This window comes from Cottoperca gobio, chromosome 5 (assembly GCF_900634415.1).
Source record: "Cottoperca gobio chromosome 5, fCotGob3.1, whole genome shotgun sequence".
NCBI lineage: Eukaryota > Metazoa > Chordata > Actinopteri > Perciformes > Bovichtidae > Cottoperca > Cottoperca gobio.
Genome location: NC_041359.1, coordinates 20,948,487 through 20,966,291, shown reverse-complemented (window position 1 = coordinate 20,966,291; position 17,805 = coordinate 20,948,487). Strand labels below are relative to the sequence as shown.

Genomic DNA, 17,805 nt, shown 5'->3' with positions numbered 1-17,805 from the left:
CACATGACACGTTACGGCTCCCAATATGAAGTTAATTCAACATCACTGGCACTTCTACAACAACAAAAAATATGTACATTATAAGCCTAACAAAACAATGACCATCTAATAAACTGGCAATTCAGTATAATATAAATAATAAATAAATAAAGAACTTCTCAACACTTTGATGTGCACTAACATTTTTTTCAATATATGCCCATCTTCATAAGATCTCTACCCTGAACTGCTGGTATGTTTCTGCTTTCCGAAACGTGAATATGAAATGTGTAACCCATTCATTATTTTAATCTGGTATAAAAACTGTTTAAAAACTAAACTAATACTGGACACAGGCCTATTGTATATATAATATTCTGAAAGAGTAAATAAGTAATCAAACAAGCAAAATACACAAAAAAATAGCTGAAAAACATACCACAAATTAACCCCAAATATTTATGATAAAACACACAGAAAAGCTTGGCCCTGTCTACTGCTGCTGCCCTCTGCTGTTTAGAATAATTCCCTTCTGACGTCACGCTACACCCTTCGTGTCAGCCAATGGAAAGCGAGCACAGAGCATTCTCTCAGCCAATCGCAGGACGTGGTGTATTTAAAGGTTGTGAACAGAGGGACGTTTGAAATCAAACAAGCAGTGTTTGGGGGAAGTGGTTGGCAGTAGTCTCAATTAAAGTTGATTTCTCACGACTTTATAGTTTGATACCTATTTTTCTGCGCTTACCACCTCACTACATTTTTTAAGTGGAGTTAGCGTTGAAAATCCATCTCGCGGAATATTTATGTAGAGACAAACATCAGCTCTCAACTGGCCGACGAAGCTGCTAGCTAGCGAGAGTAACGTTAACGCTAACGTTGAGAGCTAACGTTACTCGAGGTTGAATTCTGCATAAATTATCGGTCAGTTGCGCATGGTCATTGTGCAATAACATATTTAGGTAAGTAAAGCTGTCTAATATGCATTAATAGTGTTGTTTTGGGTGTCCATGGTTACAAAAAAATCTAATATTAGCTTAACGTTCACGTCGCACGGAAACGTTAGCCATGCGATGGAGAATGCTAACGCTTATTATTTTATGTATTACAACGGAGCACCAGTGATCCTTGCACTGTATTCACTGTTTCTGATTTGTTTGATTAATAATGTAACAAACAACCCCTTTGTCTTTTCTTAGAATATGGACTCTTCTGCCAGACTCAAGCTGACAAAGGACATGAAACTTCAAAGGCCAGAAGTGAAGGTACGATATGACCATACAATGAAATTTAAAATGACTGCTGTCACAGACTGGGCTGAACCTTTTTGTCATTGTGTATTAATGTGTTAAGCTTCAAACTTCGATTTGTAGTCCACATCACAGTCTCTGCAAACTACAGGTTTAAAATATAAACGCCTGACAGACATGCAGCTCTGAGTAGGCATGCGCACACAGTTCAAAGTGTTTGATAAAACAACATATTTGGGATTAAGAAAGTAAGGGTTAATACAACAGCAATAACATAATTGGGGTAATTAGTTGTCAAAGTAGACATCAGTTGGGTTGTACCTGGCAGCTAGTGAAATGACAAGGGGCTAAAGCATGGGGTGAATGAGCTATAATGTGTCTCTCATCTTAAAAGACAGTTTATTGAGTGTTTGGTGTTTTCCTTTGATTGCAGACAAATGGTTATGGTCCAAAGCGTATTCCAGTGTCGCAACAGTCGCAGGCGGCTGTATCTGCACAAACTCCACGGGTTCTAGGTGTGTCAAATGGACCTCAGCGCATTCAGCGTCCTATGAGCGACCAGAAGTCAGCATCTCATGTATCTGTTGCTGTCAAGTCCTTACACCCCACTGATCAGAATGTGAACCCTACTACTCGGACTGGGAATCGTGCACTGCTGCCCAAACGTCCTTCTCAGCAAATCCAAACAAAGACAATTGTTCCCAAGGTGAACCCCGAGCCGGCCAAACCAATATCGGAACCGGCAAAGCTGGACAAGGCACAGAGTAAGCATAATACAATATTGGACAAACTAATCAATGTGTGGAGTTTTTTGGATGCTAAAATGTATAATTTTCTTTTTGTTAGACAAACCTGCCAAGAATGATTCTGCAAACTCATCTGGCTCAAAGTAGGTCTAATAAGTGTTTTTTATTATACTTTTTTTTCATGTAGTCTTTCTTAAGAATACAGATTGTTGTTGTCTGTAACTGTTCAATTTTCTGCTCACAGCAACCGGTGGAGCCTGGAGAATTTTGATATTGGCCGCCCCTTAGGAAAGGGTAAATTTGGCAATGTCTACCTGGCAAGAGAGCAACAAAGTAAATTCATCTTGGCCCTGAAGGTGCTCTTCAAGAAGCAGCTGGAGAAGGCTGGGGTGGAGCACCAGCTGAGGAGGGAGGTGGAGATCCAGTCTCACCTCAGGTAACGTATAGTTCAAATTGCAATATAATGCCAAATATGAATCCTGTTAGTTGGTCTGAACAGAGACAGCTTGACACAGTCGTCATCCTAATTATTCAATTCTAAGATTTATGAATCGCAGACTCTATAAACCTGCATAACTTTGCTGGCCGGTACAAAGTCATAGTTTGAATGGGACAATACCACAAACTGAAATGACGACTGGGGTTAAATATTATGAAGACGAAAAAACAAAGGTTTGGAAGTTAACTCACTAGTATCTGTAGCCACTGCTGGATACTAGAAGAGAACATGGAAATACAAACTATAAATGTAAATAAACCCTTTTTTAGTCATCTTTTAACAAGTGATCAAGAAAGCACACTGGAGGGACTTCCGGTTGGGCGAACATGTGAGTGCAGCGTTGTCTCGTTCTCCCACGACTCTACTTTATGAACATTTCATTTATAACTACCGAATTTGAGCTAAAACAGTATTTGTGAACATAATTTGGACTCTAAATTAAAGTTTTGAATTCCCATCTATTAATATTGGGAGGAGATATGAATTGTGTTATAGACCCAACACTAATAATAATAATAATAAGCTTTATTTGTATAGCACCTTTCATACAAGAATTGCAGCCCAAAGTACTTCATAGCAAAAACATAACAATTGTTGTACAAGGACAGAATAAGAGCATTTACAGTACAATAATCACAGTGTAGATGTAAATGAGTCTGAAGTACCATTATAAAAAATAACTAAATTAAAATAGCAGATAAAATTGCAGAATTAAAATAATATAATATAGCAGAATTAAAATAGCAGCCTTTACACATTCTTTGACATTTTCATAATCCCTTTGTCTGTACTATCATCTATATTTTTCTTTGCAAATAATCCACATACTTTCTTCCTATCCCTGTTCTCTGCTTCCTTCTCCCATAACATTAAACTGTCTTTTATGTTCTTCCATTGTTTTCAACGCTTCAGATTTAATCTTTCTCTTTGACATTACTTTTTCCTCTTGCTCTCAACCTTTTAACTTTTTTACTTCCTCAACACTAAATGATCGTCCTTCAGGAAAATCAAGCTTAAAAATGTATGAAATCATTTAAAGTGGCTAAGATGGAAATGTATAAAATATCACCATTAAAAGGCTAAAGTGAAGAGATATAAAATATCACCATTAAAAGGCTAAAGTAAAGAGATATAAAATATCACCATTAAAAGGCTAAAGTAAAGAGATATAAAATATCACTATTAAAAGGCTAAAGTAAAGAGATATAAAATATCACCATTAAAAGGCTAAAGTAAAGAGATATAAAATATCACCATTAAAAGGCTAAAGTAAAGAGATATAAAATATCACCATTAAAAGGCTAAAGTAAAGAGATATAAAATATCACCATTAAAAGGCTAAAGTAAAGAGATATAAAATATCACCATTAACAGGCTAAAGTAAAGAGATATAAAATATCACCATTAAAGACTAAAGTAAAGAGATATAAAATATCACCATTAAAAGGTTAAAGTAAAGAGATATAAAATATCACTATTAAAAGGCTAAAGTAAAGAGATGTTTTTAACTTACGTTTGAAGATATTGAGCGAGCTTGCCTCCCTAATGTCTGCAGGTAAAGTGTTCCATAGCTTTGGTGCATAATTCATAAATGCTGCATCCCCAATTTTCTTTTGGATGTTTCTGGGAACATTTAATAAACCAGTAGTGGATGATCGCAATGTTCTTGGGGGCACATAGTTTATTAGAGAGTTGGCAGTGTAACTTGGTACGGTTCCATTTAGGGCTTTGTATACAAGAAGGCAGATCTAGTTCCAGGCCCTCTAAAACGGCAGACTATCTCTGCTTTTATGGATCACTATGTCTACGTCGACCCGTGGAGATTTTTACACCCCTCGGTTAGCCTATACTCTTTCTTTTCCCATGCACATCGTTCATACTCGCGCATAGATTATTTCATTGTCGATAAAACATTTATTTCGTCTGTCTCAGTTCATTACTCACGATAACTGTATCAGATCATTCATCTGTGATCTTTGACCTTCACTTTGATCATAAGCCCAAGGAATTTAGATTCTGGCGTCTTGACCCTCGTTTACGATCTGATGCAGGCTTTTGTGAGTGATTTGTGAAGATCAGCTACTTACATTTTTTGATAAACTAGATATGCCCAAGATTTCGACTAATGACCAACAGATACTAGATGCCCCCCTGCAGCTCGCTGAGATCAAAGAGGAAATACAGGCCATGAATAATGGCAAATCACCGAGTCCTGACGGATACCCGGTAGAATTTTATAAAGAATTCTCAAATCAACTGGCCCCATTACTATTGGATATGTTTAATTCGTCGTACGACCTAGGCTCACTGCCACCCACCCTTATGCAAGCCTCTATCTCTCTGATCTTTAAGAAGGGCAAGGACCCATTGAACTGTGCATCATATCGCCCAATCTCGCTCCTGTCTGTAGATGTGAAAATACTCCAAAGCTTTTTGCTCGTCGTTTGGAATCTATTATACCCTCCATTATCTCGGAAGATCAGACGGGCTTTATAAGAGGGAGGCACTCCTTCACATACTCTTGACCACTTTTGGTTCATTTTCAGGATACAAATTAAACATCCGAAAGAGTGAATGTTTCCCTATCAACCAATCGGCTACAGAGTTACCTCCGTTGCCTTTTAGAATATCCAACTCAGGGTTTAGATATCTAGGCATTGCAATCACGCAGTCTTTTAGTGCTTTACGAGAACAAAATCTTACTGTCTTGACGGCAACGGTCAAATCTGACCTACAAAGGTGGGGTCACCTGTCACTCTCTTTAGCAGGAAGAGTTCAGACGATAAAAATGAACATACTGCCCAGATGCCTATAAATCTTCCAATGCCTATCTATTTGTTTGCCTAAATCTTTTTCACTGCTATTGATAATATTATTTCCTCATTTATTTGGGCTGGTAAACATGTAAGAGCTAGTAGACCATTACTGCAGAGTAATCCCCGATTCTCTTACTTGGAGAGGGAAGGCCATCGCTGCATAGGGGAGTTATACGTTGATGGCCTGTTTGCCAGTTTTGACTACGGGTTGCTTTTCATTTAAAATGATCTGATTTTTTCAGATTCTTTCAACTAAGGGATTTTGTTAAGACCCACTCTCCACAATTCCCCCAAACCCTGCCTCCCAGTGGAGTGGATCTGGTACTTAAAGCAAGAACTTTATCTAGGCGCCATGTTTCTTATTTTTATGATCTTTTTTTCTCCGGTTGATGAATCTGCCATTAATACAATTACAACTAATTGGGAAAAGGAACTACAGATCACCCTCTCTGGTGACTTTTGGAGGGATGCCCTGAGAGCCGTCAACTCATCCTCCAGTTGCGCTAGACTTAGCCTAATACAGTTTAAAGTTCTCCATAGACTACATTATAGCAAGGCTAAGCTCTCCAGGATTTATCCAGATAGATTGGATGACAGGTGTGATAGATGCTCCCAGGCCGAGCGATACTATGTCTCTCCTAAAGTTGGAAAAAATTAAGTTTACTCTCCGGGGTTCTTCAGATAAGTTTTATGCTCATTGGAGACCACTGATCAGTTACTGTAGACCGTCTTCCCCCTTGATAGAGTGTCGCTGTAGGGATTCTCCCTGTATCTGCCTATAATTCCAATATCTTTACTCCCCTGTCCACCACACATGCCGCCCATGTGACATCCCTTGATATATGTGTTAGTATGTGCATGTATATTATTGTATCTATCATTTGGTATGTAATTGATGTTGCCTTATTGCTCCGGGTGAGGGGTTGGTGGGATGGGGCTGGGTTGAGGGAAAGTGGGTAAGGGTTCTTTTGTTTTAAGGGAAAATAGGAAATAGGATGGTCAGGGGCAGCGGTCACCTTTTTATGTGTGCCATTCCAAAGAACTGACCATGTGCTAACTTCTATTTCTATGATCGCTGCACAGTGATGAGCCATTTTTAATTTGAACTATTTAAATGACCTGGACAAACTGTTCAATGTTCTTTCTAGTCGCTCTATTTCTATGCTCTGAACAGCAATGACGAGGACTGGGTAGAACTGGGTCCCCCAGTTCAATAATGCCTCTAGACTCGTATGTGAGCCTCCTGTATGACAAGTGTTTGTGTAAAGCATCTCACAAGTGTAAACACTTTGTGTGCCACATGTTGTGTAGCAGCAGGGCCAGGAAAACGTGCGTGTTTCTTGGTGACTGGTTCGTGTTTTTCTGCATTGAAATCGGTTAATTTGTGGAACGTGCTTAGTTCATATTTTGAAGTGGCATGTTTCTGTCCTGCAGGCACCCAAATATCCTGCGCCTCTACGGTTACTTCCATGACTCATCTCGTGTGTATCTCATCCTGGAGTTTGCACCCAAGGGTGAACTGTACAGTGAGCTGCAGCGCTGTGGCTGCTTTCCTGAGGCCAGAAGTGCCACAGTAAGTACCAATTTAATTCATTTTTATAAAGTGTATACTTTGCTATCAAATGAGATATTAACAGCACCAACTTGAATCGTATCATATACACATGGACACATAATTAAGTGATGGTAAATATTGACGTGCAGTGTCTTTCATTGAGTTTATTGAACGTTTTTAGGAGTATGATGTCAAACTAAATGTGATTCATTTTGTATTCACCATGATTTTATGTGCTCTTCTAGTACATCATGGAGCTGGCAGATGCCCTCAACTATTGCCACTCCAAGAAGGTGATCCACAGGGACATCAAACCAGAGAACCTGTTACTGGGGGCCAACGGGGAGCTGAAGATTGCAGATTTTGGCTGGTCTGTTCACACGCCCTCCTCCAGGTATTCACATGCTTTTGTACAAACACCATGTTTCAGTTTTTAGCCTTTTTGAACTGAAGTACTGAATCTGTAGAGCCTTTTTTGTTATTGTAAAGTTTTGCGTTGGATTTGAAATTCACTTGTTTGGCTTCAGTGTCTGTGCTCAAGTCAGAAACTATTTTATTTGTAGATTAGATTTTTTTTTTTATTGCCCCTCTACGTCACTGAGTGCTTACAAAAATACTTTATCCATATGCCCTTTCCTTTATTTATTTTTAGGAGATCCACGCTGTGTGGAACGCTGGACTACTTGCCTCCGGAGATGATTGAGGGGAAAACTCATGACGAAAAGGTGGACCTGTGGAGTCTGGGCGTCCTTTGCTACGAGTTCCTGGTTGGAAAACCCCCATTTGAAACCAAAAGTCACGAGGAGACCTACCGCAAGATATCAAGGGTAACGCACGGCTAGCTAGACAACTGTCACCTTTTAACATCTCACTAGTGTTTAAAAAAAAAAAAAGAAGCTATACGAACCCTGTGTTTTAATCTTTGTACCAATTTTCTCTTTGTCATCCAGGTGGAGTACACTTACCCCGCACAGTCCAATATCAGTGATGGAGCCAAAGACTTGGTTGCCAGGCTGCTGAAGCACAACCCCATGCACAGACTGCCCATCCAGGGAGTCCTGACTCACCCCTGGGTGGTTGAGAGCGCCACCAAGAAACCCACAACCCTGAACAACGAAGAGCCCAGCCAGTGAGCCTCTTTGTATCCCTCCACCCAATACCTGAGGTTTGTGTGTGTGTGTGAGGGCGGAGCTATACACAGGCTGTGCAAAGGTGTGAAACATGAACGTCAGTGTGCAGCTGATTTATCAGAATCTGCTTGTACAACTTCATTGACTACAAAATCACTTCATGTCGATGTTTTCGTGTGTAGACATCTTGAACCACTTCTTTTATCTTCTTATCCTTTCCTTGTCTCGCCAATGGCATTCTTTAGCCTGTAAATATTTCACTTTATGTAATTATGTAAAATGTGTTGAGCTTGTCTAAAATGCCATTACTTGAAATAAAAATAAGTTATCTTTTGTGGAACATGTCACCTTGGAATAATGTCTGGTCAGAGAAAATTATTTTATTTTTGTCTTCTGTGCATTTCAAGCTAACTGTCTTAAATACTGAGTCAACCCACCTTTTCTTATTAAGCTTGTCCAACGGCACGTGGCCAGCAGAGGGCGCCATCTGATCACTAAGAGTTGGTTTGGGAGCTTGTTACAGATTTGAGGTATTAATTCCACTGTCACTGTTAAAAATTGCTTCCACACAGTTCTTTGTATTTCAACATTTTATTGTAGCTGAAATTAAGTTAATATTTTGGCTTGTGTTTTTTGCAATTTAAGAAATAAAAATACTTTTATCCAGAAGATTGTGTCACTAAGTGTGGAAACTGAAATTGAGAAGTACAAATTAAAGCAAGGGTCCATTATTAAGTCTGTGGAGGCAGTGACTGAAATCACTCTGTCAATAACAAATAATGAAATGCAAACAAAGATGGTTCCACGGAGGCTAGTAAAGTGCGAAGTTATTTAAAGAATTAGAGGTGAGTGAGTGTTTAAACGACTAGATATGGCTGCAACGTGCAAAACGCTGAGATGCCTGCTGCTGTACTTTTTGTGTTTTGAAGGAAGAGCTCTCGTCCACTAGGTGGCTCTCCAGGCATGATTTAAACTGTCTGGGAGATGATTACAGGAGGAAATTCGTCTAATTGCTTATCATTTAGTTAGTGAATGTCTTACTTCTGTATGAAGCTATTTTATTTTTGTGCTTTAAGTTTAATCGTTTGTCTAAAAATGTTTGCTTTTTCTGATCTGGTGATACGTGTCCTCTGTAAAATGGCAGGTTTCAGATCAGCTTTATTTTGTTTTATGTTTCCTCACATTTCCCTCCCCCCCCCCCCCCCCCCCCCTTTTTTTTTTTTTTTAAAGCTATGTTTTAGGTGGTGCTACATCCACGTATGCACCAGGTAGCTTGATGTTTCAACAGCTGCAGATTAGCCCACTCGGAGAACAAACTGTTTGTCCAGATGTTTTTCTGCGCAGAAAGATGAACACTGGATGAACTGGTCGACCATAAGGCCGGATGCATGCCTGCAGCAGAAAATCTGGCGAGATGTTTTTATTTGAGCATGCACTGAAGCAAGCCCCTGTGGAAAACGTGTTTCAATTTCTTTAGACTAGAGAATAAATAGAAAAAATATCTAGAACAAATGTAGGAATAGTAAAAGGGCACACAAACGGACATGTATGATTATTTTCTCTGAGCCATTTTAACACCGCGTCAAATAACCTCAATTTCTATTAAAAAAAAAAAAACAAAGAATATGAATGCAACTATTTTCTCCATTTTCTGGCTTTTATTATAGAGAAAAAAAAAATACATGTTCTGAACGTTTTTCGTTTTACATAAAACCACACACATTTTTACAATATATTTTCACTTATTTCTTTATTCTTTAATATTAATTTCACGATATATGATAACAACTTTGAGATATACATTCCATCTTTTTGTAACCACAATAACACACTACACACACGGTTTTATAACATTTCCACAGGACCCATTGGATTGCACAGAATGAAAAATGTCTGTATGCACATTTTCCTCTATAATTATCTATTTTTTTCTTTTTTAGATTTTCAGACACCGAATTATTGAGACGGGAGTCTTTCAAATTATTTCTGAACAGGCCATGTGTTTTCAAATGGAATGGAAAAAAGCATTATGGTAAATTGAGTGTGCAGAATTTCAATTTGGGGTCCCCATCTAGCTGAATTTTGGCAAGGGTGTGGGCTTTGAATGTGTAATCTCAGGTCAGGTGAATTTAGTTTATGCCGATTTTAAAAGCTCAAAATAAAATAAAAATATTGGAGAAATAAATATCAAAGCATCAACCTTTTCACGCAGAAGAACCGAAATTCGGGGGATCTTTTATTTCCACTTCCCAGTTTCATCATGTTTTGTGTCTGAAATATACATTCAATGCATAGTTTGTATAACTGTTGTGTACTTTGATATTTTGCATTTCAAGTATTTTAAACTGCTCGGGGAAGGTCCAATTTCCTCATTTCTAACGAAACCTCTTTTTTTTTTTTACATATTTCTATATGCAATCATGTGTTACTGCTGGTTATTGCCATTGTGTTATTTCCCGTCTTGTGTGTCCACAGGTTTTTTCTGGATTAAACACCACATATTGCAAATTACCTATAGAAATAAGTGGCATTTCTTAATGTTTTTTTTTCTTTTTAATTAATATACTTATCTTAAATCACATTATGCTGTCGAAAGTCCGTCCATCACAAACTCTAGCGTTACATGAAGTGAAGTCTCATGTGGGGAAGCACCACAAGAGCGACGAAAAGACAAACTGCCCTTTTTGCAATTTTGTTTAAGGTCAATATTGTAAACGTTCACTCCACTGGAAAATATGTATATGTACGTGTGTACGCATATTTTTTACAACATGTATTAATTTGTCCATATAGTGTGTTGTGGATGCATTGGATTCCCTCTATTTCTGTGTGTGCGCGCGCGTTTTTTCTGAATTGATGCAAGACTGTATGAAAATGTCCGCGTGTGTTGTGCGCGCGCTTTTTACGCATGAATTAAGCAGAGGGGCTGCGCTCGCCAGGAACTCGTGTGTTTTTAATTGTTTCATTAAATGGGGATTTGCAGTTAACATCTAGTTCCAGCAATGGCTTGCATCTACTCTTGTATGTTATATCTGAAAGCCTCTATGAGCCCTTCCATTGAGTGGATAAAACCAGATATGCTGCATATACCTCCTATTACAAAGATGGCGACATCAAAGAAAACCTGGTGCCATAGCAGCTTTCTCCATAGAAGCCTGAGGTGGAATAGACTGGGAAGCAGAAAGCACAGGCCTGCACCTGTCAGGCTGCCAGTGAGACCCATGAGGAGGGCGAAGTGTGGCACATAGATAGCCATAAGCAAGGTGAACACAACAAGGATACATCTGAGACTGAGTCCCCAGGACTTTATGCGTCCATCGACTCCGTAGCAATCTGGAAAGACCGCACGTCCTCCGTCCTGGAAAAACGACTTCTCTAATACCTCGACAGCAGCGAAAAACGGCAGCGGATACGACAGCAAAGCTTTGGCCACTAGAAATAGGTTAACGACAGCTCTGATGGTTGAGGGCAGGTTGTCTGTGATGACCTCCTTGGTTGTATCAGCCCAGGTCAAGTAGGCCACCAGAGCGAACAGGCCTTTGAGGATGCAGGCAGCGATGTGAGTCCAGTTCATCACGCAGTGGAACTCGCTCGGTTTCTGCATGTTCCCCTCCAGAGACGGCAGGAAGATCTGCGAGGTGTAGCTGAACACGATAATCCCAATGGAGATGGGGAACTTCTTGACATCGATGTAAAACTTGACCTTGTCCCAGGCCCAGTCTCTCGCTCTGGAGAGACAGTAGGCTATCACCAGGACGTTGATGACAAAGTGGGCCATTGTGCACAGCAAACTGAACTTGGACACGGCTTTCAGGCTCTTGAGGAAGGCGCAGGGGAGAAGAGCTACGGTGGCGATGATGGCCCACGATTTCTGGGAAATTGGCATGTTGGGGAAGCTGTTGTACATGAGATTACCACTGACCACTACATACAGGATGCAAGTCATCACTAGCTCTATGATTTGGGCTACATTCACGATATGGCCACCCAAGGCCGGGAATCTGGGCGCGCAGCAGGCGTTAGCAATGTCCACATAGGAGTCCCTCACACGGACGAGCTGCCCGTCTTCGTTCTCCTCGTACAGGCAGGAAATGAGGATTTTCCCCGTGTAACAGCACACCACGGCGGCGAAAATAATGAGAAAGAGTCCGAGGTATCCTCCGTGCAGGATGGCGTAGGGCAACCCAAGAACAAACATCCCCTACACACATAAAAAGAAAGGGAAAAAACATTATGAATGGGTTAAACTTTTAGAGTTTAAGTATTAATCATAAATGCTTATCTGAACAAATGAGTGTTTAATTAAATTAGGCTCAACACGTCTTATTGTAACGTGCGGCCTTGGCTCTGGTCTGCCTGACACTTCAATGGATGTAACTCTCGGTTTCATGTTGAGGGTTTTCCACTTCGCTTTGAGCGCAATTCGCCCGCCTCTGACGTCACATCACCACGAGCTGGAGGAGACACACTGTGACGTCACGGTGGCTGCCGTGACCACAGCCGTGATAAGGCATGAAAAGGATTGCGTCTAGGGATTTTTGTCGCATAGTCTACACATGCAGCACACTCTCTCTCTCTCTCTCTCTCTCTCTCTCTCTCTCTCTCTCTCTCTCTCTCTCTCTCTCTCTCTCTCGTAAATTCTCGCACTTGAACTCACACACACATCAAAAAATCTGTAAATAAATGTCTGTCTGCAGAAGCCAAGACAATATTTGAATAAATGTTACTAAATATACTTTTATGTTGCGTAAAAAAAGGAGGCCTATTTATGTCTAGACATCATAACCCATTTAATCTTTGTGATATAGTGGCAATAATTACGGTTCCTTTATATAGCCAAAAAATAAAAATAAAAATACAATTGGAAAAAAATAGGCTTTAGATATCTCTACTCACAAACTCTATAAAACGATTGCGTTTTACTTTTATATATTAATTTATTCATTGCCATTAGGAGTGGGCAATTATCAGGGGCGTGCATCGGTGACAGTGGACATCACTATACAGACAAAGAATGTGTGTGTTAGGAGGAGGAGGAGGAGGAGGAGGAGGAGGGGGGGGGGGCACAGGGCATCAACTACCTCCCTTTTTCAGCGCATTGTAACGTCTGAGCTGCTCTGAAATCTCACCAACAATAATATATCTGAATAAAAATGAGTTGGGGGTTCAATAAATCACCCATTCTTAAAATAAATACAGTATTATTGAAAACAGCAACTTTATGAAGTTGCTTCAAAGGGACAGAACCTGGTGTTTTCAACATGACTATTTTAATTAACCTTTCATGCCGTAGCAGGTGTGCGCTTATCTCAAATTTCACAGCCGCTGTGAAGTCGACTCAGCCAATTACAACCAAGCACCAGGACAGCCCGTTTATAATCCGTGAAGTGCGTCTTTACCTGGATTGCATTCGTGACGTTCCAGCCCGCCTCCCAAGCGGTGATTTTTGGTTTTTCTTCATTCAATTCGTTCGCCGGATCTCCGTCTTTTGAGTCTGAGCGCGCTGGCCCGGTGCCGTCCCTCTGGTAGTGGCTGTCCCCATCATTCCCGCCTCCGTCTCCGCTCCCCTCTCCTCCCGTCGCATCAGGTTGTCAAAATGTCCATCTGCATGCCTTGCCGGTGGTCGTAGTCCAGGTCATCGCAGGCGGCGAAGCCCAGACCTTCCTCGTCGGTGGTGGCCTGGAACCCCATCCTGGCGAACATCCCGCTCACCTTCGCCTGGGATTTGTTGGAGACAGTGGTGGCTGCATTTGACAGTTTATTAGAAAGCTTGCTTCTGATTAACGTCGCCATGTTTAGCTCCTTTCGTGAATCGCAACCGTCTGCAGCTTAATTAGTGTTTTTCTCCTCCAGTCAGTAAAAATGTGAGGCTACTTTGGATGACAGCTCTTGATTCTCTGCATTAGATTAAGCCACGAGGAAAAGCGCACGTTTTGTTTCAAGACACCGACGGTTTTCAGTTGCTATCTCCACTTCTTGTTCAAGGTACTCCTGCTGCTCTTGATTATCCCCAGGTTCATGTCACCTTCAGACGTCGCTGCTCCGTTTCTGCATCTTGGCACTGCGCTCTGATGCTCGACGAGTAGCGCACCTATTCAGTCTGTGAGGCAGTTCGGCGGTGTGCGCAAAAGCTTTACGCACGAAGAAAGGCGAGCCACAGGTTTCTGTAGGGCCTATAATATCGTTTTCTTTTGGGTTATAAGGTGGCAAGCAGTGTTTCCAGGAGTTGGTCGTCGGTTTTCAGGTGCCTTTACTGATGCCAATGCGGTACCGTGGAGCCCGGGGGGGAGGCAGGGAGGAGACACGTGTCCTCATCAGCCTGCCAATGCAAAGCACGTCTCCAGCCCTCCCAGTGCCCCACCAGGAGAAAACGGGAGAGATTTGCTGCATTTCTAGGGGAGGTGCTTGCAGGTACCCCCACCATCCCTTCCCCAACCCATAATCTATAATACCTCATCCTGACATCCAATGACATTCCGGTGGCCTCAAATCCTGCATAACTTTACGCATATAAAAGGAGGCTGGAATTTGACGAAAACCCAAACTCTTTGGATAATATTATAAAACAGAAAACTATGATTTATTTTTCTCAAAATAAATCCTATTCTTTATTTTTTTATTAATGAATATTTTTAAGGAGAAAAGGACGTGGAGCATCAACACAGTAACCCAAGTTGTTTCTTGGATTACATGGATCGGGTTTTAAAACCGTGTTGCGTTTGTTGATGAGGAAAAAAAATATTTTCGTGCATTTTGTCTTTGCTAAATGATGGTAAGACATAGAACCTGAGACGGCACATGTTTTTTATTTATTTTTTGTATCGCATTTGAAAGTTACTATTCATTTTTCATTAAATTGATCTACTTTTATTCCACCGGCTCTATTTACAGGCTGAAGTCTCCCATTCAGGACGCTCATTCATCCATTCTTCCTTTCATTCATTCATTCATTTAGTGTCTGTGATGATATGACAGTCTGAGCCATGGTGGTGTTTCCGTTTAGAAAAAAATAAATATTTATATGTATATGCTACGAGATGTGTTCATTAAAAAACGTTAAAAACCTGTTTGACTAATAAAATGTGCTAACTCTCATGAAATACATTTATTTTGCCTTTGCTTTTGTTCTTTGGAAGTCAATAGTACTTCAGCGTTTTTTCAATCTAACGAATCTACTCTTTATAATTTACAGTAAGTATAATGTCCTGCTTCATATAAAACAAATAAAACACTTTTTAAAATAGAATAGATTCGAGTCACAGGGTGGTTAAACTCATTTCACAGTTTCATTTCATTTGTTTTGTTGACACCTTCCAAAAAGTCATAAAAACATTTAATGGCTGTGATTTTGTCTTCCATTAATGTAGCCTCGGTGATATTGTAACCGAGATCCAAAGTGCTGTAAACAGTTTGTTGACATTGCCCTGTCGCGAGTACTTAGTGTCCGCCATGTTCAGTGTTTCCCCAGGCTGCAGTATCAGAGTTCATCACCATGATACAAAGCAGCGGCCTGAACTAACATACAGTAGGTATACAAGTATACTATAACCCGGGTTGTTGCTGTTTGTACCTCAATAGCATTTGCTTTACACTTCAGAATAAATAATGATATGACCTATGAAAGGTCTGAACCTGATTTCACTGAATAGACTGTAACCTGATACGAGCTGTGATGCAGCGGAATAACAGAAGAGTAAACTCACATCTCCAACTGGTGACCATCATGTGACAACCAGGAACAAAAGTAGGCTATTATTTTTTGCCCAGAGTATAACTCAGTATGAGAGGCCTAATATGAATGTGTGTCAGAGATTTAAAGGAGGATACAACACCACAGATACACCTGTCTGTACTGTACAATATAAGTATTATAATAAAAATCCTCTTAAAAGTTGAATATTATATGCGAACTTATATTTGGTACAGGAAAACGAGCAAGTCACCATTTAATGCATACAGAGAAAAAAAGGCGACAAAAGAATAACTGTTTGCTTTATTGTTCGTTTTTATTTATTTATTGAATAATCTTAAACAAAGTCCAGGATGACACGAAGCAGCGCCATGAAGATTTCACTCAGCTTCAGGATGAGGGAGTGCAGGCCGAGCTGCATCAGGCCTGCGCATCTCTGTTAAACCTCGAGCACGATTTAAACGTCAGGGTTTGAATCATAAAATAAAAAAAAAAGACATTGCTCACACTGTGTAGCTCCTGCTGCGTGCATTTTGTGCGCGCGCGTGTTTTTTGTTGTAATTTTCAGCTGCAGGAACGTAAATGGCTGCTTTCCTTCAGCCCTGAATGAAAGAGTTAATGACAGAGGCTGTTATCAGCGGGCTGCAGCCCTCCTCTGATCTGCGCTGTCTGATGGAGTGTGCAGCAGGATAAAAAAGAGCAGCTCTGACACACCAGCCAGCAGGTTACAGCACCAAAGACCTTTTCACGACCTGCTCTACACATAGGCTAATAATAACAATAATAAAAAAACAATAAGGCTATAATAATAGATGTTGTTTGTCATTAATGTGAACGTATTTTAGATTCAGTTTACACTCAGATGGATGCTTATTATATTCATATGATGAATCCCACACGTGCGCACACATGCTCTTGCACGAGGACACCACATTTCTTATAGTGCTCTTTTGAGGCCTCTGTTGCCATGTCAAATACAACTTTCGCCCTATATTATTATTATGGGCAAAGTGTCTCAAACTGATGTTTTTTACATGTTTGTATGTTTCAGATTTTCCTTTACACACAAATGTGACAACAAGCTGTACTTTTAGATTCTTCCCAGGCCTTGGTGTAGCCTAAATCATTTCACACGTTTGATCACGGTTACTTCATGAGCATCCATGCACGGTGTCACTGGGCTGCACGGTTATCCGGCTACAAAGGAAAGTGATTTTCTCAGTTTATCACCCGTCCTTAAGAGTCATCAGAGGGTCAGGGTGCCACGTCCCAGGAGGGTCCTCGTCTCTGTCGATACAGATATGACCAATCAAAGCTCTTTATCGGTGTTGTCCCAGTCTGCGATTATTTGTGTTTGACCTGCATGTTCGATATCCACTGGTGAGCCCCCCCCCCCCCTTTCTTTCTTTCTTTCTTGGTGATAAAAAGTGAAATCCAAAATGGCATTGTGATCTCACTGTCTTCAAATTCATTTCCTCTAGTGTACCCACCCCCCCCCACGCACATTTTCCCTCCTCCTCTTCCTCCCCCCCCCCCCCTCCTCCTCCTCATGCATTTCACCCCCGGCTCTCCCTTTTCACATTACACACATGGGTGAGCTGGCACAAGGTTCTCCGCCTTCATGTGACCCCTCCCTTCACCGACACCAACCCAACCCCCCATCTTTTCCTCGAATGACAAAAAATAAAAGCCTAATTTTCACTATTGTGCGGGAGAAATTCTCCTGGAAAGATGCTTCTGATTACACAGCCTGTAAATATTAGAAACGCACGAGACTACCACCTGATTCTAATGATTATTATAAAGTAAACCAAATCATGTGAAAAACATATTTCAGAACAATTCCTGATCGACACACACTGCAGATCTTATGATGTGTTTTAAGATCCTGCAACGTGATATATTTCACTGCACCAAGGCAAACTGGATTTTGTGTTTCCATGGCACTGACTGCAATTATATAGGTCTACAATGATTTTCATTGTAGGTTATCATTATCTCATCCATTAAACGTCCTCAGTGAGACATGGTGGTGACTGTGTGTGTGTGTGTGTGTGTGTGTGTGTGTGTGTGTGTGTGTGTGTGTCAAAATCGTTTGACGCACGACCTAGATTGCGCCAAGATGAGAGAGTATTTGAGGCAG

General features: G+C 40.6%; 2 protein-coding genes across 2 annotated transcripts; one reads left to right on the top strand and one right to left on the bottom strand.

The window, feature by feature from the left end:
- The first annotated feature begins 607 nt into the window (after positions 1 to 607).
- Positions 608 to 8,641, top strand: aurka (aurora kinase A). The gene is made up of 9 exons (XM_029431455.1): positions 608 to 938; positions 1,176 to 1,241; positions 1,660 to 1,990; positions 2,073 to 2,115; positions 2,217 to 2,408; positions 6,722 to 6,860; positions 7,088 to 7,236; positions 7,495 to 7,669; positions 7,793 to 8,641. The coding sequence occupies exons 2-9, from the start codon at positions 1,179 to 1,181 to the stop codon at positions 7,973 to 7,975; spliced, it is 1,275 nt and encodes a 424-aa protein (XP_029287315.1). The 5' UTR covers positions 608 to 938; positions 1,176 to 1,178; the 3' UTR covers positions 7,976 to 8,641.
- A 1,667-nt stretch (positions 8,642 to 10,308) lies between these two features.
- Positions 10,309 to 14,352, bottom strand: slc32a1 (solute carrier family 32 member 1). Its single transcript, XM_029432712.1, is given in 3 exon segments — positions 10,309 to 12,173; positions 13,372 to 13,563; positions 13,565 to 14,352. Coding segments are annotated over 3 exon segments (1,581 nt in total). The 5' UTR covers positions 13,766 to 14,352; the 3' UTR covers positions 10,309 to 10,985.
- Between the last annotated feature and the right edge of the window lie 3,453 nt (positions 14,353 to 17,805).

Bases quoted from the DNA above. Each gene is read 5' to 3' on its own strand.
- aurka (XM_029431455.1), top strand. From the start codon at position 1,179: ATGGACTCTTCTGCCAGACTCAAGCTGACAAAGGACATGAAACTTCAA. The intron at 1,242-1,659 runs GTACGATATGAC...CTTTGATTGCAG, and splicing joins TTCAAAGGCCAGAAGTGAAG to ACAAATGGTTATGGTCCAAA. The intron at 7,237-7,494 runs GTATTCACATGC...ATTTATTTTTAG, and splicing joins GTTCACACGCCCTCCTCCAG to GAGATCCACGCTGTGTGGAA.